General features: G+C 37.0%; 1 protein-coding gene and 1 pseudogene across 1 annotated transcript; one reads left to right on the top strand and one right to left on the bottom strand.

Moving 5' to 3' along the window:
• Positions 1-6,183: 6,183 nt before the first annotated feature.
• LOC109155329 lies at positions 6,184-7,521 on the bottom strand (annotated as a pseudogene).
• Positions 7,522-7,944: 423 nt separating this feature from the next.
• Positions 7,945-11,188, top strand: LOC109155367 (putative UDP-glucuronate:xylan alpha-glucuronosyltransferase 4). The gene is made up of 3 exons (XM_019303049.1): positions 7,945-8,706; positions 9,617-10,094; positions 10,777-11,188. Exons 1-3 carry the CDS (start codon positions 7,983-7,985, stop codon positions 11,042-11,044), a joined length of 1,470 nt encoding a protein of 489 aa, XP_019158594.1. The 5' UTR covers positions 7,945-7,982; the 3' UTR covers positions 11,045-11,188.
• The last annotated feature ends 10,630 nt before the right edge of the window (positions 11,189-21,818 follow it).

The raw sequence follows: 21,818 nt of genomic DNA, 5'->3' as shown, positions 1-21,818 counted from the left end.
GCTTTTTCATCTGGCATTATGGTGACATCAATTAAGTTCGAACAATACGATACATGCAAAAGTAAAAAGGACGCCATAGCTAGAGTAAACAAAGGTTAGATTACTGGAGAAATTTGATATCAAAGACGAGAGGGAGAAGCTAAGAGACTTGCAGGGAATTTCAGTGTTCAAGGAAGCCTAAAAGCAATTTCTTGAGACTCTAGAATTACATAATATTTTACTCCCACTGATTTCTTTAATATGGAAATGTATATCTTCAGTGACATATTCTATCAAGGTTGGGGGTAATGAAGTCGATCCATCCTAGTAGAGGCCTAAGGCAAGGAGACCCTATATCCCATATCTGATCTATTTATTTTGATGCTTGAGGGGCCGAGTGCTATTTTGAGAAAATTGGAAAGGGATGGGCAGTTGCATGGGGGTGGTGGTTGCTTGAGGTGCTCTAGAAATTACACATTTGTTCTTTGTTGACTCTTTTCTTTTTTGCAGGGCAAGTATATATTGTTGAATGTTTCCTCCTTAACAAAACGTATGGAACAATAGGATTGTTAATTTGTTACTCATGCTTAGATAGTTGGTGAAGCCAGGATATTTATCTTTGGATGGAGGGACTTAGACCTGGCAATTCGTGTATACGGGTTCGTTAACGGGTCGACACGATAATGACACGAACACGATAAGGCTAAACACGAACACGACACGATAAGGTTAACGGGTCCAAATTTGTAACACGTACACGAACACGATTTCTTAACGGGTTAAACGGGTTGACACGATAGATACGTTTTGTTAATAGGTTTCGGGTCGTGTCAACACGATATGACACGAAACACGTTTAAACCCACTAAACCTATTAATATATTAAAAAAAAAACTAAAATTTAAAGTTAAGTTATATATAAAAGAAATAAAACCTACAATTAAATCAATCAAACAAACTAAAAAAATATTCAATTTATAACATTCATAAAATAATAAAATAATATCCAAAAATCATAATTAAAGAAGTCCATGCCTAGTTTTAGAATAAAATTGAACACAATAAAAGTTAAAACTTCATATTGTTGAACGTCAATAATTGGTGTAGGATTTTAGCCTAATGTAGTAAATTCATCCTTAGTCATGTACTCATGTTCATGATATCTTTTGTAATCTCATTCATGACAATGGTTCTTAGCGGGTTCTAAACAGGTTTGTGTAAACGGGTTCGTGTAAACGGGTTAACACGATAATATTAACGGGTTAAACGGGTTCTTAATAGGTTTAACAGGTTGACCCGTTAAGACACAAAACATAACGGGTCCTTAACAGGTCAACCCGTTAACGACCCGGGACATGTTAAGGCTAAACACTAACCCGTTATTTTCATGTCCGGTTTCGTGTCGTGTTAACGGGTCGTGTACATAATTGCCAGGTCTAGAGGGACTTTAAGAAATATGAATATACTTTGATCCGACCCAAATCAAAAATGAACTTTGATGGATTTGGGGCTAGGCGTACTTAGTCGATTTAGGTAGTTAAATTGTATAGTCGGCTAATTAAGCAGTCAATCAATTGCACATGCTGGAGTGGCAATTACTCATTAATGGTGAAACATTATTCCCTTGGATGATGGAGGCTTAATTAGGGGTGGTTATAATAGTTAGGTTTCTTGTAATCATTAGGCAAAATTATGGGCATTGATATGGTCATTTAATTGGTCATTTGGTGTATAAATACCCCCGGGTAGGGATGCCAATTTAGCCTGAACCCGATGGGCCAACTCGATAAAACCGAAACCGATAGGGCTATGGCCCGAACGAGCTAGTCCGATAAAACACATTAGCCCGACGAGTCCGAAACCGATTAACCCGGTGGCCCGATAGGGCTAACCTGACAACCCGAACTATTGAAAACTATTCTTTATTATAGAAGTGATATGAAACCTAACATACATGGAATAATTATTATAATTAAAAATAAATAATATATATATATATATATATATATATATATATATATATATATATATATATATATATATATATATATATATATATAATTTAAATTAAATTGTTTAGTTTTTTAAAATTTAAAACAACATTAATCTAATATTTTGACTAAAAATTGATGAGGACGGGATTTTTCGTCCCCGTCAAATTCTCCGCGGAAACGTAGATAGCGACTATTTTCAATTTCCTGTTGAGGACGGAGACGGGGAGTATACTTCTCACTCCCGCCCCGTTGTTATCCGTACTCTAAATATGAGTACTCACTTTCAATTTCTAATTTTAGTTCAGATGGTTCAACCCGCCCGATTAACCCGACAACCCGAAGTTTAGGATTAGGGTCAAATAGAACCCGAGAATAAAATATTAATTAACCGATTAGTCCGACCCAATTAGCCCGACAACCCGACAGGGCTAGCCCGAAACCGAGTGGGCTAGCCCAATTGACATCCCTACCCCCAGGGCACTAGGTAAGGGGTTTGAATAGTTTTCCAAGTAATAATATTTTCTCTCTAATAGGGGAGGAGTTGAGGACTTGAGGAGCAACGATTGGGAGTCAACATTAGAGGAACTTCAGTCGTAGCAGCAGCTCCAGCTCCAGCGACGACAGGAAGAATACATGACGAGGACGCCGTGGCCGTGGCTGGGTAGGTGGTGGTTAAATTAGCGTCGCTAAAACCTTCAATTGTGCTTGCCGGCAACGTCGAAGCGGGTGATGGTGACAACGTCGGTCGTTGATGTTCCGACGAGGGTTTCCGCCATCTTGTTGCTCTTAATGTTTGATTTGTGGACAAATCGACAACACAAGACCAAGTCTTCTTCACTGTAAAATCCAATCACCAAGCATACATCCATTCAGAAAGGATTGATATAGAACAATCGTGCTGATAACGTGTTAAAAATATAACGCAATATCGTGTTTGTTGAGCATATAATCATTAATGTGCAATTTAATTATCAGCTTAGGCTTTTAATTGAGATGGAGCACATTAATTTAGTATCAGAGCCAGACCAAAGGTCATGAGTTCATGGGTTCGAATCATGTGTATGAAGATATGTGGAATTATATTCCTTACTTTAAAAATTGAACTAAACAGTGAAATAGATCGATCTATTCACGAGATGACATTTAATTTTCAATGTATTTCACGAACCAAATGTCACGTAAGTATTATATATAGATAAATTTTTTACTGGTTTAGATCACTTAAAGATATGTGGACTAAATTTTACTAAATTGTATAATGTGTTTAATTAGTAACATCTTAATATAATTTGACAATCAATCTTGCAATAACTAATTAATAAATACAAACCATGAGTGTAATCTGTTTTTTGGATACTTTAAAACATACCAAGAATCTATAAATAAAATCTTTTTAAAATGCCAAAAAGCATCCTTGCATTCATTATCTTCAATTAATATTTTCCATTTTGGTATTCATTTTCTTTTGGTGAAAATATTCAATTATATAATTTGCATCATGCACAACACTTATTCAACATTTCAACATACCAGGCTAAAAATGGCTCCTAAGTTAAGTGTTATCTAACAAAGCACAAATGTTTCCCGCTGTGTTTTAGACTATCATATCCCTACAAAATTGTTGGGCTTACTGGTTTGAGCTAAATAATGACTTTTTTTTTGGGTTTGGTTGTCCCTAATCCTTAACTACAGGCTGTTGGGTCAGTCGTTATATCGTGGACCATGGTCCACAAAGCTTTGTGAACTATAGTCCAAAAACAGCGCCGTTTTTTAAGTAAAGAAACGGTTGTTGTTACATCTTAACGATCCTGTATTTTTGATGTGTTAATTACGAAATGAAACTATAGCGTATCTAAAATAAAACTGTCTCACACATTGTTTTTATATTATCAAATAAAACTGTAATTGAATTGAAATGAAACTGTAGTTGTGTTGTAATGAAACTGTAGTGTATATAAAATGAAATTAAATAACAGTTTCACATATTTGAATGTATAATGTCGAATGAAACTGTAATTATATCGAAATGAAACTGCAGTGTATATAAAATAAACTTAATAACAGTTTCACATATTTGAGTGTATATTGTCCAATGAAACTGTAGTTATATCGAAATGATACTGTAGTTGTGTTGTAATGAAACTATAGTGTATATAAAATGAAACTGAATAACAATTTCACATATTTGAGTGTATAATATCGAATGAAACTGTAGTTATATCGAAATGAGACTGTAGTTGTGTTGAAATAAAACTGCAGTGTATATAAAATGAAACTGAATATGATATGTTATACAAACAAAGCAACTTTATACACCTTTCAAAAAAAAAAAGCTACTTTATACAAATCAGGTGCCGTTTCTTTTCATTAAAAGAAACGGCACCATTTTGGACCATGATCCACAATACTTTGTGGACTATGGTCCACGGTATAATTTGCCCTGTTGGGTCTATTGGGCGAGTTGAACCACTAAACTATAATTGAAAGATGAGAGTACGAATGTGTCTACATTCGGGGCTATTGGGCGGGTTGAACCATTAAACTAAAATTGAAAAATAAGAATGATGAGTATCCACGTTTGTATTTCGGCCCACAGCATCCTCTTCTCCAATTCAATGGCCATCCCTCTCGAAATTCCCCTAGAAATCTTAGGGAATGGCCAAGCTAGTATAAGTTCTTGGCAAATGAATTCATAGATAGGAAGATGAGAATACGTTTGGTGGATGTGAATTTCGGGGAAGATTATTGTAATCAGAAAATGTTGACATCTTGCTATAAAAAAAAATGGACTATCATAAATGTGAAAATTTTATGGGTTTCTAAAAAGATTGAGTGGGGACTTGTTTCTAAAGTGGGTTGATGAGGATGATGTCTTGGGCCCACACGATTGTCCATCAATTCTGCTTTCAAATTTTGGGAAGTACTCAATGTGTTGACAACGAGGGTGCAGTGTGGTCACAACAAGACGAGATGTTTATAAATTACAAGTGAATTTAATAGTATTTAACTTGTTGGTGAAATGTGGGTGGGATAATCGAGATGTTTATCGGACGGTTTATGTAGTGTTTATTTGGAAATTAAATGTGAGTCAATGTTTGAGATTTTTCATTGTAATGATTTGTTGTGGCATTAAAAAGATACAGAAGTATCGTCCATAAGTCTTAGTGCTTTGTGGACACACTAGGATTATTATTGGTTCACTTGTATTTGCACCTATAAAATACTATTGAAATCTTCTTAGAAGTACTTTGTGGATACACTAGGATTTGGTTCACTCTCTATACTTTTTACTTTACTGCATTTAATATTTCAGCTGATCGAACCCGTCAAGTACACACGTTAACACATTTCAAGTTATTTTAACTAAATCGCACTACAACATATTTTAAGACTTCAGTTGCCTTTCACTTGCTTTCGGGGTGGTGGTATGATTTGATTTAAAAATTGTTTTTAAGGTAACATTTTAGAAAACTCAATTCAACCCGTCCCCTTCTAAACTTTTTATCAATCGAACACTTGTTTAGATGAGAACGTGAGAACAAATTGTGTGTATCCATCTAATATTTTTTAATGATCTAGATTAGATTAAGTGTATGCCAACGCGAAATAAATGTGTGCAAATGCGATTAAGTGTGTTTGCACACATTTAATTCGCGTTCACACACACTTAATCTAATCTAGACCATTAAAAAATATTAGATGGATGCACACGATTTGTTCTCACGTTCTCACCTAAGAAAGTGTTCTCATTGGAACCCTACTCTCTCTTTCTCTTTCTCTCTCTCTCTCTCTCTCTCTATATATATATATATATATATATATATATATATATATATATATATATTGATGCTATATATCTTTATTACTGAAATATTTCAGTAGTAAGATTTTATTATTACTATTTCATGTATTTCAGGAGTAGAGTTTTTAATATTATTATTTCAAAAGATTTTTTTTTTATTGTTATTTCATTACAATATATACAGGTTAAAAAAATGTATTGTTTCAGTATTAGTTTTTATTTGAGTAAATATCCAAAATGGTCTCTCGACTATAGCTAAATTCACAAATTGGTCTTCGACTTTCAATTTCAACCAATTAAGTCCTTAACTTTGCAATTTTAACACGATTTGATCCTCCGTCTATTTGACCGTTTGTTGACTATGATTTTTGAGGATATATATGTAATTTCATGGTCCATCGTCGGGTTTTTAGGGTTCCGGTTGCATTTTTAAACCGCACTGTTACATTTGAATCCACTGTAGAAAGCAATCTACCAAATCCGGTCGCCTTTCTTCATCCTCCCTTTGGATTCAATGTAGTTGAGTTTGTACCAGAGCGAAGAAGATGACGTGTTTCCGAAACGGTGCAACGTCATCCTGGGGGCCTCCATGTGCTCCAACAAAAGTTGCAGGTTCTTCTTGAGATCGTCGATGACGACGCGGCCGCCGACGATGATGCAGAAGTGTTTGAAGGCCTGTTTGAAGTCGGGAATGTAGGGTTTCCATTTGGGATTGAAGATTTTCCGGTCGATTAGGGTGAAGAGGAAGAGGAGCTGCTCCGACGCCAGGAGAACGAGCGGGCCGATTGTGGTTATGTTGGATTTGAGGGCTTCACCAAAGGTCTTTTGAGAGTTTGATTCCGACTTTTCCTTGCGGATCTTCCTGCTCGTAAACGCAGCGGTAGGCTTTGTCGTTCGCGCCCTTGTGCATGCGGACCACGTGCATGAGCCGGTACTTAGCCCGACTCGAATCGCGCTTCTTGTTGGACACGAGAAACGCGGCGCCGCCCATTCTGAAGTGGCAGTTAGGGGGGGAGCATAACTCTCTCCGATCCTTTGTAATAGTTGAGCGTAATAATCTCCGTGCTAACCACCAGGGCGTTAGAGTTGGGGTGCACGTACAGGAGGTCACGTGCGAGATCGATCGAGATCAGGCCAGCCCTGCACCCCATGCCGGGGAGATTATATATATAGCTTTTGATAGATAGATCAGCGAAGTCACTGGAGTAGCTCTTCGAAAAAGTCGTGACTCCAAGCGACGTAGGCAAGCTGAACCGGCTCGTGATCCCCAAGCAGCAAGCGGAGAAGCACTCCCCCCTCCGAAACGGCGCTGTCACCTCCAAGAGCGTTCTCTAAGCTGAACCGGCTCGTGATCCCCAAGCTGCAAACGGAGAAGCACTTCCCCCTCCGAAACAGCGCTGTCACCTCCAAGAGCATTCTCTTGAGCTTTGCACGTGAAATTACATATATATCCTCAAAGATCACGGTCAACAAACGGTCAAATAGACGGAGGACCAAATCGTGTTAAAATTGCAAAGTTAAGGACTTAATTGATTGAAATTGCAAGGCGAGGACCAATTTGTGAATTTAGCTATAGTCGAGGGACCATTTTGGATATTTACTCTTTTTATTTACTATAGGAATTGAAATTACAATTATTATTATTATTATTTGCTATTTTACATTGATTTTCATTACTATTCCCAATTATTTATTATTCAAAATATTAAGGAATGTATACTCTAAATTTGAATTGAACATTGTCATTGGAATATTAAAAATTAAATATGTTACTATAATATGCATGGCTACAAATCATTAAATCAAAACATATAAAGTAAATGAAAATATAATATTAGCCGTCAAACATTTCAAAAAATAGCGAAAACGACGTAGTTTCGAATTGATTTTTTGTGCGAATAGAAGATTAGATGTCACGTATTTCACCAAACAAAAAAAAAAATTCCAAAACAACGTAGTTTTAATTAGGTGGGAAATTATTTATTTTTTTTTAATGAAAAAATCTTCTGCTTTATTATATTGTAGGATTAATATTTCCATTTTGGTATTCATTTTCTTTTGGTGAAAATATTAAATTGTATAAATATCTGCATCATGCACAACACTTTATTCAACAGGCCAGGCTAGAAATGGCTCCTAAGCGTTATCTAACAAATCACAAACGTTTTCTACTTCTTCTTCTCATTCTCTCCCTATTTGCCCTCTACATGACCTCTACTTTGCGTTCCACCCCACAACAATCTCTTCCCCAATTCAATGGCCATCTCTCTCGAAATTCCCCTAGAAATCTTAGGGAATTGCCAAGCTGGTATAAGTTCTTGGCAAATGAATTCATGGATAGGAAGATGAGAATAGGTTTGTTGGGTGTGGAATTTCAGGGCGAACGATTATTGCAGTCAGAAAATATGGACATTCTGTCCGGTCAGAGTGTGAGGGACCCTTTGAGTTGGGAATTCAACCTTTTGGGACAAGAAAATGTGGACATCATAAATGTGAAATTTCAACGCGTTTCTGAAAAGGTGGAGTGGGGTCACTTGTTTCCAAAGTGGGTTGACGAAGATGATGTCTTGGGCCCACACGACTGCCCAACAATCCCGCTTCCGGATTTTGGGAATTACAAGGGGCTCAATGTGGTGGTGGCGAGGGTGCCGTGTGGTCACAGAAACATAAGTGATGTTTATAGATTACAAGTGAATTTGATTGTGGCTAACTTGTTGGTGAAATGCGGGTTGGATAATCGAGATGTTTACTCGAGTGTTTATGCAGTGTTTATTGGGGAATGTGAGCCGATGTTTGAGATTTTTCGTTGTAATGATTTGTTGTGGCATCAAAAAGATGTCAGAATTTACAAGCCGAGCTTAACAAAATTGAAGCAAAAGCTGGTTATGCCTATTGGTTCTTGCCAACTTGCTCGTCCATTTGCCGAACAAGGTAAGTAATTAAATTTTATTTACGATTCTTAGAAAAATCTTCCCCTTTTTATATTATTATTATTATTATTATTATTATTATTATTATTATTATTATTATTATTATTATTATTATTATTATTATTGATGAGTTAATTTCATTTTTTGTCCTAGAAAATCTAGGTGGCAATTTACTTTTAAGTTTTTTTTTTATTTATTAGAACATCCACTTTTGGTCATAATATTATTGTAGCATGATTATTTTTGATCCTTTATCAATAAAATAGTTTTAATATCGTTCAATACAATGGTATTTTGGTCTTCAATTATGGATTTTTTCAAAAAAATATAGCGCTTAAACCTACTTTGTATAAAAAAGATTGAAATGTCTTTGTATTTAACAACATTTCAACAATTTTGTTGAAGGAGGACGTACTAAAAATGGTCATGTATGTCACAATAATATTAAAACTAAATGAGAATGTTCTAATAAAAAAAGGACTAAAATGGACAGTGACCTATAAATTTAGAAAAAAAATAGAATTAACTCTATTATTTGTATTATTAAAAGAAAATGAATTTGGGGTCAATGGGAGACCCAAAATCCAAAAAAAAAATTGATTAAAAGCGATAAAAACTCTTTGTGAGTATAGTGGGTGGATAATGAAGACTCAGTGTTGTTGAGCAGGGATTATGTGACCTTAGAATTATATTAGTCTAGTGTAAGCTGTAAACCTAATGTATTAAAAAAAAAATTGTCAAAATGTTAGTTTCTGAAAAGAGGAAACTAGGAAAGTGAAGGGATTTTGTATTTTTGATATATAGGTCTTACTTTTTTCTTTTTCTTTTTTTTTTTTTTCGTATTTTTGTCATATATTCATAGGGGTCTCCAAATTGACATTATATTCTTCCTTTCATAATATACAACGCAGGAAAAGAAATATGGAGAAGATATGCTTTAGTAGCAGCAAAAAGAAAAATCTACAAACCAAGACAAGCCTACGTCACTGTTCTCCACTCCTCCGAAGCCAATGTTTGTGGGGCAATTACATTGGCTCAAAGCATCATTCAATCCAACTCAACCAGAGACCTCGTCCTCCTCGCAGATTCCTCAATCTCCCCGAGAACCCTCCGAGGTCTCCAGGAAGCCGGATGGAAGATCAAGCCGATTATTCAACCCATCGGAGAGAGGGACGCATACAGTAAGCTGAGGATATGGGAGCAGCTGGTGGAGTACGAGAAAGTCATGTTTGTGGACTCCGACGTTGTTGTCCTCAAGAACATGGACCTGTTCTTTGTTTACCCAGAGATGTCCGCCGCCAAGAACGACGGCGGCCACTTTTTCAGCTCCGGGGTGATGATAGTGGAGCCCTCGAGGTGCACATTCGAAGCTCTGATGGAGAAGATCAGGTATGAGGTTGTTTGGTACAGGTATTGTCAGTGTGATAAAAATGGCTGCCTCCAGGCGATTTCGGCCCTTAGCGGTTAACTGGCCAACTAGGCACTGACTTGGCCGAGTTGAGAGCCTAACTTGGTCGAGTCAGACGCCTAACTCGACCGAGTCGGTACCCAATTCGGTTGAGTTGGCGTTCAACTCGACAACTGAGTGGTTTTTTTTTTGCCTATTTCACTACTCATTTTTTTATATTTTTCTAGTCATGTACTCAACTAACCATCTAACATAAGCAGTTAACTAGTTTGGAGGATTATAACAGTCTAACAACTCTTAGCCCTGAGTGAAAAAGTGGAGGCGAAATACTCAGATTATTCGGTCGCATTGGTGCCTTCGGGGGCTCGATTAGCGCCTAACACCTCGTGCAACATTGAGTACTGTATGAGGGAAAAGGAGTACTGGTTTTGTAAGCTTGAGTCCTGTGACACCCAAACAAACTAGAGACATTTGTGCTTGCAGGTGCCAGGGCACACTAGTCAAAAGCCTTTTCCACTACAAAGAATCCGAATCCACTCATTATTCATTATAAGCCTATAATATATTTATATCTTTATCTTACTATATTGAGGGTCGACCATACATATATTTGTACTACATATAGCCACTCAAAATGTCATTTTATACCATTTGTTCTGACAGGTACAACAGCAGCGGCAACGAAGGTTTATTGAACGAAATGTTGGTGTGGTGGCACCGGCTGCCGATGAAGGTGAATGGCCACAAGGTTTTCACAAGCACTTCTAGAAATCAACGCAGAGTTCCTTATGGCAGCGACTCGGCGTATCAGCGGCGGCGGGAAGTGTACAATAACATGCCGAGAGGGCTCCGGGAGTTTTGCGCATCCAGTCCCAAAATGGATGCCGCCGGCCAGGATAATAAGAAGGTGGAGAGGAGATTAAAAGCTTAGAAGTTATTAGAAGGCATTATTTAGAGTAAATGTAAAGGATCCAACAAGGCATTATTTAGAGTTTGGAGTGCAGTGAGATTGAAGCTATTGAAAGTTTCAATTTGAAACAATATATTTAAACAATAAGTATGTTAAGTTGTTAACTTTCCAACACCACCAAGGAAGGTTATGTTCAATACTTGACTTAATAGTCAAAGGACTGGTTAAAAACTTGTTGTGTTGTCTCTTGAATAGTAACATTGGTATTTTCTAAGTACTATGAGTACCATAACTTTAGATGCTATATATATAATATACTAAGCATAATGGTGAAATACATACTTAAACATAGATGTCTAGTCCAACTAAATTACTTAATGGGCCTAGTCCACTTGCACAGTTGCACTACATAATTAAGACCCATAATATATAACAATTGTTATGCCATGGACCCGTGTTCACCTTGCAAGGTGGACACCAATACGACGCCGTTCTGCAATTCGGGAGTAACGGTGCCGTTAGTGGCACCGTTTTTCCTCCACCAATCAGATTTTTTTTTTTTTAATTTGTCAAAGGAATTTAGCGACCCCAAAAATTGTGAATATACTATTACGTAACCGTGAATATAAAGTTCTGCAGCTGTGAATATATAGAGTTAAAAAATTATGAACATAGAGTTCTATAATTATGAACATAGAGTTTTGTGATTGTGAATACAGAGTTCAATAATTGTGAATATGGAGTTCAAAAATTATGAACATAGAGTTCTATAATTATGAATATACAGTTCAGTAATTATGAACATAGACTTCTAGAGTTTAAAAATTATGAACATAGAATTCTATAATTATGAACATAGAGTTATGTAATTGTGAATATAGAGTTCAATAATTGTGAATATGGAGTTCAAAAATTATGAACATAGAGTTCAATAATTGTGAATATGGAGTTCAAAAATTATGAACATAGAGTTCTATAATTATGAACATAGGGTTAAGTAATTATGGACATAGAGTTCAGTAATTATGAACATAGATTTCTATAATTGTAAACATATAGTTTGGGAAGGAAACTGCTGAATCTGAAGACAAACGCAGTTAATGGCGAAAGAAAACAATTTTTTTTAATTGACACGAAGTCGTTTTCCACCAAAACGACGCTGTTTTGGAACCGTGTACACAGTTCCATAATATAATTTGTCAATATATAATATATATTATACGGGGAAGTCTTAGTCTTAGTCTTACAAATGATACAAAGGAGTGAAAGTTATACGGGGAAGTCTTTGGAATTACTTTTTTTTAAAAAGAACGAAATGAAAGATCATAGTGCTGGTTTGGGCAATCTTGAGGGGTTCTACAAACCTAGTGGGACTAGTCAAGTGAGGCTGAAAGAGCTGAGACTTGTCCTGCTAGTCGAGTTTATAGCATGGGGGAATTGGTCTAGGAAGCTAAATGCTGAGATACATCCTTTTACCCAATGATGGGCTGCTAGCTGGGCACAGTTTCTGAGGGTTACAGCTTACTGAGGTACTGACAGCAGAAATGTTGGGCAGTTATTGTTTGGTTGATAAAAAAAAAACATAAAAAATATATACTACTTGATTGATACTCCGTACTACTTATTTGATACTACATAAGTATGCTCGTTGCACCCAAATAAGCCTTCAAATCCGGCACTGCTTCAATGGCTTTGATCAATGCAGCATCCACAACCTCCTTCAATGAAACTGATCAAGTGTAGACCTTCACCAAAAATGGACCGTGATATAAGTAATCTAACACAAAATGACTAAAAGACAGTGAAAGATAGAAGAAAAGTCTCAAGTTTAGATTGTTGGGGAAAATTCGGATAGAATATGTCGTAGACCTGGGGCTACTGTTTTTATAGGCTGAGAATGGATGAATCCTGAAGGGATCGGTGACGTGTGCAAGACACTACCTTAAAAGCAAAAATTTCCCGGAGACGGTTGTAGTCTTACCGGTTGCTTTCGACCAGTTAACACCGAAGCTCAGGATTGCAGAAGAGAAGAAGAGAATTCGATGAGTGAATAGAACTGAGGAGAAGCAGGGTATTTATAGTATTGAAAATACCCGCCCCTCCCCTCTCAGCCATTCATGCTCCACGATTTTAGGAAGAGTTGTGGTGAAAATGCCCACAAGAATAGGAAGACTTGTTCCACCACAACTTAATGTGTGGATAGTAGATTTCTACATGAAATCTACCTCTAAAAAGGAAAAAAACTCGGAATTAAAATAAAGCCCGAGTAAAACGCTGACCCCACCCCACCCCACCCCACCCCGACGCGCGTGCGAACCGGGCCGGGCGGGCGGCGGCGGCGCGCGTGTGGGGTTCCCTTTCCTTCTCTCTCTACAATAGTTTAAGCCTTCCAAATGAGTTGGTATTAAAAAGGTGGGAATTAGTCCCTTATCCTTCCAATGTGGGACAAGAGTGTCTTCCTTCTACACACTTTAAACCACCATCTTAAATGTAATCTCCAACAATCCCCCACACATTCAAGGTGGCAAGAAGAAGACGGAATTTCTGGCATGAGTGCTGATCTTAATGTCAGTGGTTGTACCTTGAACTGACACGTAGTGACTTGAGTAACTTTCTCCTTTGATAGTGAATTAGATCTTGAACTATCGAAAGAAGAGTTAATTTTGAACTCAGTTCACACACCAGCAATCACCCTATAAGTATATATAACTTGGTCTTTCTCGTAAGGTCAACTCTTTGACCTGAGGCCTATCTCTGAATAGGTGTGTTTAGATTCCAGGTTTATATAACCTCGAAGTTTGCTCACTGTATTGCTATTAAGCCCATCTCCCTCGATGTTTCGAGGATAGCTCTTTTGTTTAGCCCTTTCGTGAGAGGATCTGCAATGTTCTTTTCGGATTTCACATATTCTAGTGAAAGTACGCCACTTAGAATTAGTTGTCTCACAGACTCATGTCTGACTCTTATGTGTCTCCTCTTACCATTATAGACACTATTTTTGGCTACGCATATCGCAGCTTGCGAGTCACAATGTATGGGCACTGACGGCGTAGAAGACCCCCACAATGGCACGTCTGCCAGTAGGTCCCTAAGCCACTCAGCCTCTTGCCTTGCTAGATCAAGAGCTATAAATTCAGCTTCCATCGTTGATCTGGCTATGCACGCCTGTTTCGTGGATTTCCACGATACTGCTGCTCCTCCCATGGTAAAAACATACCCGCTGGTGGAGCTCACCTCATCACTATCATTCACCCAATTCGCATCGCAATACCCCTCTAGGGACGCTGGGAAGCCAGAAAAGTGCAATCCCCAGTTCATCGTTCCCTTTAGATAGCGTAACACCCTCTTTAGTGCATTCCAATGGGTATCGCTGGGATTATGAGTGTATCGACTTAGTCGATTTACCGCAAGTGCAATATCCGGTCTGGTATAGTTCATTAAGAACATCAGACTCCCGATTATTTTCGCATATTCCTCTTGAGACACACTTGCCTCTGTGTTCTTCGAGAGTTTTGCACTTGGGTCATATGGAGTTTGCGCAGGGTTCACTTCAAAACTGTTAAACTTCTTTAGCAGTTTCTCTGTGTAGTGACCCATGTGATAACTTGTAGCCATCTTTCTCTTTGATGACTTTCACTCCAAGTATCACATCGGCTTCGCCCATATCTTTCATATCAAACTTGTCACACAGAGACCTCTTTGTCTCTTTTATTGCATTTATATTTGAGCTAAAGATTAGCATATCATCTACATAAATGCAAATCAAGACAATGCTAGACTCAATCTCTTTTGAGTACAAACAAGCATCTGATCGGTTTACCGTGTATCCCAGATCTAACAGTGTTTTGTGGAACTTCTCGTACCACTGTTTGGGAGCTTGCTTTAACCCATATAGGGATTTTACTAGTCTACATACCTTCCCTTCTTGCCCGGGGTTGGCGCATCCAGGAGGTTGAGACATGTAAATTTCTTCTTCCAGGTCTCCATTTAGGAAAGCTGTTTTTACATCCATTTGATGGACAAGCCACTTGTGAGAAGACGCTAGAGCAAACAATATGCGTATTGTGGCTATTTTCGTTACAGGGGAATAGGTGCAGAAGTAGTCTTCACCAAACTTCTGTTTATATCCCTTAGCCACAAGTCTTGCTTTGTACCTTTCAATCGACCCATCGGGTCTCATCTTCCTTTTGAAGATCCACTTACAGCCAATAGGTTTGGCTCCCTTCGGTAGGTCTATAACCTCCCAAGTGTGATTAGATTTGATTGAATGTAGCTCACTTTGAATTGCTTCTTTCCAGAAGACCGCATCGACTGAGCGCATAGCTGCCTCAAAGGATTTTGGTTCCTCCTCTAGAATTAACTGACACACAAACTGATCAGAAATTTCATTAATGTCATTTACTTCAGAAATGTACGTAATGAAATCAGGCCCAGAACTTGTCTCGGTCCTTTTTCTCTTACTCCGTCTAGGTTCTTCTGACTCAATTTATGTTTCAGAAGTTGAAGGTAGTGAGGACGAGACTTTTTCATAGGTATTTGATCCACGTTTTAGTGGGAATATGTGTTCAAAGAACTCGGCCTCTCGTGCCTCGCACATAGAGTGTCCGTCTAGATACATAAATCTATATGCAGCGCTATTTTCTGCATACCCCACAAATATTGCATCTGAGGTTTTAGGGCCAAGATTAGGTTTCTTGAAGTAAGGAAGACCTACCTTGGCCAGGCATCCCCACACTTTGAAGTATTTTAGATTGGGTGCGTAACCTTTCCATAGCTCATATGGAGTTTTTTCATAACCTTTGTGAGGTATCCTGTTGAGGACGTGGTTAGCTGTTAATGCAGCTTCCCCCCACAAGGAGTTAGAAGCACCTGCGCTTATTAGAAAGGCATTTATCATTTCCTTTAGGGTTCTATTTTTCCTTTCAGCCACACCATTTTGTTGTGGTGTATAAGGTGTTGTCACCTCATGGATGATTCCATGTTTTTCACAAAAGGTTTTGAGGGAGGTAGACTCATACTCTCCACCCCTGTCAGACCTAAGTCTTTTTATCTTTTTCTCTAACTGATTTTCTACTTCAGTTTTAAAGCTTATAAATTTTTGTTCTGCCTCATCTTTAGTTCTAAGCAGATATATCTTTGAAAACCGAGTGAAATCATCTATAAAGGATATATAATATCGCTTTCCTCCTTTTGTCTCAGTATTTTTAAAATCAGCTATGTCTGAGTGTATTAACTCTAGAGCACACGTTGTATGATGCTTTGCAGTAATGAAAGGTTTTCTAGCTAGTTTAGCTTCAGCACATACTTCACATTGAGAAAGCGAATCATCTTGCACGTTTGAGAGCATATTCATGGTTTTTAATCTACTCATGCATTTGAGACCAACGTGTCCTAATCTAGCATGCCATACATCAAAAGAAACAGCAATATACGCAGAACCGCCATTACGTGTGGCAAGATTATTCATGAAAGTTTCAAAGTTTGCAGAAGTGAATGCAATGAGGGGCAAAACAAACAGCCCCCCACGTAAATAAGCCTTCCCTAGGTACTCCCCTCTACGGGTCATGATCATTCTCTCGGATTCAAACACAAGTTTGATCCCGGCCCTAACCAACAAGTGCCCTGAGACCAAGTTCCTCCGCATAGTGGGGACATACAACACATTAGACAGAAACAGATACTTTGTGGAATTGAGTTTTATCTCTACTGTTCCTACTCCTCTTACCTCAGCAGTACTGTCGTTTCCCATATAGACTTGATTTCCTTGTCCTTGAGTGAAGGCACGAAACTCCTTGAACATGATCCTACTCGCACAGAAGTGTCGAGTTGCTCCAGTGTCTATGATCCATTCTTCCGTGCCAGTCACCACATTTGCTTCCAGCGTCACAACTGCTGCTATGACTTCAATCTCTTCCACCACGTTTGCTTGATTTTTGTTCTCTTGTTGGACATTCTTTTGGTCGTTTGCGCCCCATCGGCGATAGCACTGCGCCGCGCGATGACCGTTCTTCCCACAGACGTAACAAGGTCCTCCTTTCCCTTTCTTCTGGTTGTTTTTGAACTTGTTGTTATTGTTGGCTTTGACTCCTCTTTTCCAGCCTTTATTTTGTCCACCACTCCCAGTTCTGGACCTATCACCTTTAACATCACTGGATTCAACCATGTTAGCTTTTAACGTACCAGAATTAGAAACAGACCTTTGTCGATAGGCGTCTTCTATGTTGATGTGATTGACCATCTCTTCCCAAGAGTAATCCTTGGACTCATGTTTTACTTTGTTTTGAAACTCTCCCCAGGATTCTTGGCGAGCTGTCGTAGGCTCCCAAATTAAAACCTTACAAACGTAGTAGCGGGAGTAAGGATCGATCCCACGAGGAGTAACTAGTTTAACTTTTGTGCTCAAAGAAATAATGGGGGGGGGGGGGGGGGTTTGGAATATATCGAGAATAAAGATAAAATAAAAGAGAATTTAAATAAACAAGTAATTTAATAGAACGAATAAAGCGATGAAAATAATATATTGAAACACTTATAATAGAAAACCTTGGTTAGTAAAGATCCACCGCCGGAGTTTAACGCTGATCATTGATTCATAAAGTAATTAATATGCAATTGAATATTTGTCGTGAAATTATTTAATTTCCGTTTCCCCTTAGTTGTAGGTAACTAAAGCACACGCGGTTTAATTACCCCTAACTACTAAATAACCTAAGACAAGCGCTATAGATTTAATTTAATAGCAGCAATAGGAACTAGGAAAACCGACAAACTAAATAACACAAGCACAAGCGGTTGCATTTAATTTAGGAAAATATTCTACCTGAGTCCAATTATCACTAAGCCGTCAATAATTACCCTCAGTTGCTACTGAATATTAGATTAATTTGTAGCACAACATTAACTAATATAGCAAATAATTATATCAAATAAATAACCAGTAGGCCTCCCTAGCAATTAAATGACACAATTATTCATATAGTTTAGAAGAATATTTAATACCCAAATGCATAAAAATTATATAATAAAATAAATAAATAATCTTACAGCATAATCAATTCCGGGGCTTCAATTTACTAAACCAAGCTAAAGAAATTAGCAACGAATTGACATTGATAACAACTTTAAAGAATAATCGAGAAGGGAAGAATGAACGTTTTACAATAGAAAAATTTCTACTATTTATACTACTCCTAAAATAAACTCAAATGAATCTCCACCATCCATTTTCCACCTTTTGCGTTGAGCCATGAAATCATATATACTTCCGCTTGTTCTCGCGCCAGAATCGGTCGACCGAGCATCATTCGCTGCTGCATGCGCAGGTTCTGTAGATGGGAAGACAAAAACATTAATTTGTGTTGTTTTAATTTCTTGCTAAGAGTTGGGCCACAATAGATTACTAATGGACTTAATTAAGACTAAACTCATATTAAATTAAATTAAAGAGTTTGACTAATAATTATTATAAAACACTGATTAATTAATTAAATTCTAAAGTGAAATAATTATTAAATAATTCCAAATAATTAATGCAAAAATATTATAAAGATGTATATAAAAAATGAGTGTAAAAATATGCCTATCAAATTCCCCCACACTAAAACATTTGCTTGTCCCCAAGCAAAAAATATTATTTGCGAAGTAAATAAATAAAATCCCCAAAACTCATAACATATCATGAACAACAATCTGAAGCACCCTGCAATTAATAAGTTAGCATTCCTATTTGAAAATGAAGAATACTAAATAAGTAAGCCCTCACAGGAATATCACTCATCACTCAAGTGTTTGATGGGTATAGATTTCGCTCAAGTTCATTCCTATAAAATTGCTCTACCATAGGCTTGCATATCTTCTCAATCACCACTACAAGAGTCATGCATGACACAAATCATAAGGACTTTTCACAGGTTGTAATGGGACTAGGGTCAATGTAGGGAATTTTAGGAAATTAGCTTAAACAAAAGCTTCAAACTAGAGGAGCAAATAAATACAAGTAATCCAACACCCTCAATTTCCAATCAAAAACACATCCCATTGAGGTACAGGATGCTTCCTCAGTATTACCAGAATTTCCCCTTACTTCATTTATTTAGAAGTAACTTCAACTCAAAATCAATTGCTGATTCTTTTTCATTTTCTCATAAATTTTCAGCAATATTTTTCTTTTTCAAACGTATATTCTCCATTTTTCCATTTCATTTTTTTCAATTTTCCATACTTTTTTTTAAAATGATGAACTGCCTTCATTTTCTCTTAGATGACTAACGACAAATTGGCAATGAAGATACAACCCGCCTCACTCTCAAAACAAATGGTCTCGTCCACACTTATTCTTCACAAACTCACGTAGATTACAAGAATAATCCAAAATTTGCTCAACTAGTTATTCAGCTGGGTGAAGGCTTTATTTTTAGATATAAAAGGCTTGTAATGTGGCTCAAAATAAAGAAAAGAATGGTCATAAAGCTCAAAGTGGTTAACAATGGAATGATAAAGCATAGGACAAACCAATTATTTGGCTAGTGAGGCTCAAAATCAAATAATGGCCTTAATCACACTTGAATCATGCATGGTCTAATTAGCTTTAAAAGAGAATCAAGGCAAGTTCTAGAGAAACAAAATTATGGAATAAAGCGCACAATAGAAAGAAAATAAGACCGAAGTGTCGGTCAATGGCTCAAAATACTCACAGGTTTATTGCTTACTTAATATAACCACTACATATCAAACAAGAGATGTTAACAAACTAATCACAACTTGGCAAACTATTTATTCAATCATGTCATGAATTCCAAGAAGGGACAAATTTTTTTTTTTTTTTCAAAATAATACTTATTTTGCATAAAATATTAGTAAAATATTTTTTGAAAATTATGAAATAAGAAAACAAATAATAATAAATTTTTTTTTTGACATAAGCAAACAAACAATAAAACTAAATTAAGTAAACAAATAATAAAACTAAATCTCCTCCCCCACACTTATTATCAACATTGTCCCCAATGTTGAATAAAAACATGCAGAAAAAGGGTTATTGAATGAGAATAGGGAATAAAATAAAATAAAAATGGAACAAACACACCTTAGGTTGCCTCCCAAGCAGTGCCTTTGTTTATCGTCGTTGGCTCGACTTATGATATATCTTTAAATTTCCATCGTCTTTTTGAGTACCTTCGATGATTATGAGTATTCAAAGAAACAGTCCCTTCATGCAGATTAGGACTCAAAGATGATTTATTATTTGGTTCTTCTTTATTTTCAATAGAAGCAATTACATTAAATTTAACAAGTTTCAAGGAATCAACAAAAATTGCAAAATTATCATCACTAGGAGATTTCATGGTATCATAAATATTAAAGTTCACAAATTTACCATTAGACTCCATTGTAAGCATGCCACTATGAATATCAATTTTCGTTTTTGCGGTTTTTAAAAATGGTATTCCTAACAAAATATGAGAAATTTGATTATTATTTTCCATATCAAGGACATAAAAATCAGCAGGAAAAACCAAGTTATTAACTTTAACAAGCAAATCCTCAACCACACCCTTAGGATATGTAGTAGATCCATCAGCCAATTGAATTACTATACTAGATTTATTCAGGGGTCCAAGATTTAAAGAAGCATACACAGGATATGGCATAACATTAATAGAAGCTCCTAAATCTAACATAGCATTTTCAAGTTTAACACCACTTATCATGCACGGAATAGTAAACATACCTGGGTCTTTGCACTTTTCAGGAAGATTGCCTTGACTAGCCATAGAGACATTCTCATGCACTTTCACTTCCTCAACTCCTTTATTTTGTTTATTTTTCAAAGTGCATAACTCTTTTAGAAAATTTGCATAGCGGGGTACCTTTTTCATAGAATCTAAAAATGGTTTATTGCTCTCACATTCACGAAAGGTCTCATATAAATCGTTATTTGAGTTTCCTCTTATTGGTTCTAAAAGAGCTTGAGGAAAAGGGGGTACTGGTTCATAATCAGAAAAAGAAGAAAGCTTACCTTGGGATGTCTCTTTATTATTGACAATGATACCTGCACTTATTCCCTTGTTTAGATCGACATTCTTTTCCAGCGACATACTTCTCACAGTAATTGCACTTACATTCTCTTTAGGATTAACGATCGTTTGAGAGGGTAATTTGCCAGAACTCTGTGCTTCCAACCGACTTACCGTAGTTGCTAGTTGACCCATTTGTCTTTCCAAGTTTTGAATACTAGCCTTTGTTTCTTGAATACTAGCTCTTGTCTCTTGTTGGAATAGTTGTGTTTCTTGTTGAAACTGCAAAGTGTTAGTAGCAAGAGATTTAACAATATCTTCTAGATTCATACCTGAGCTAGAGCTTTGGGCTGGTTGGTGGCTGGAAGGAAATTGTTGTCTATATGTTTGAAAGTTGGAACGATTCGGAACAAACTGGTTCCCTTGTGAGTTCCCATAGTTAAGGTTCGGGTGATCCCTCCATCCAGGATTATATTTATTAGAAAATGGATCAGACTTACCTTGAGGTTGTCCAGGAAAACCTCCAGCCATGTTGACTTGTTCAATAGGTTCTTCTTGAAGAGTTGGGCAGGCATCAGTTCGGTGCCCAACTACCGAGCAAATTCCACATGTTTTCACAGTTTGCATATTGCCGACAGCTAATTGACGAACAAGAGTAGTTAAACCAGAAATTTGTTGTTCGAGAGAAGAAATATTTACCTCATTCACTTGCTTCGACGGTTGGCCAAGTCTATTGCCAAACTGTTGAGAATTTGCAGCCATGTTTGCAATTAGAGTTC

This window comes from Ipomoea nil, unplaced genomic scaffold (genome assembly GCF_001879475.1).
Source record: "Ipomoea nil cultivar Tokyo-kokei standard unplaced genomic scaffold, Asagao_1.1 scaffold2701, whole genome shotgun sequence".
Classification (NCBI taxonomy): domain Eukaryota; kingdom Viridiplantae; phylum Streptophyta; class Magnoliopsida; order Solanales; family Convolvulaceae; genus Ipomoea; species Ipomoea nil.
Note: the sequence above shows the minus strand (reverse complement) of the source record. Positions and strands in the feature narration are given on the sequence as shown.

Excerpts from the sequence above, each read along its gene's own strand:
- LOC109155367 (XM_019303049.1), top strand. The coding sequence starts at position 7,983 with ATGACCTCTACTTTGCGTTCCACCCCACAACAATCTCTTCCCCAATTC. Across the intron at positions 8,707-9,616 it reads TCGTCCATTTGCCGAACAAG|GAAAAGAAATATGGAGAAGA; the intron begins GTAAGTAATTAA and ends TATACAACGCAG. Across the intron at positions 10,095-10,776 it reads GCTCTGATGGAGAAGATCAG|GTACAACAGCAGCGGCAACG; the intron begins GTATGAGGTTGT and ends TTGTTCTGACAG.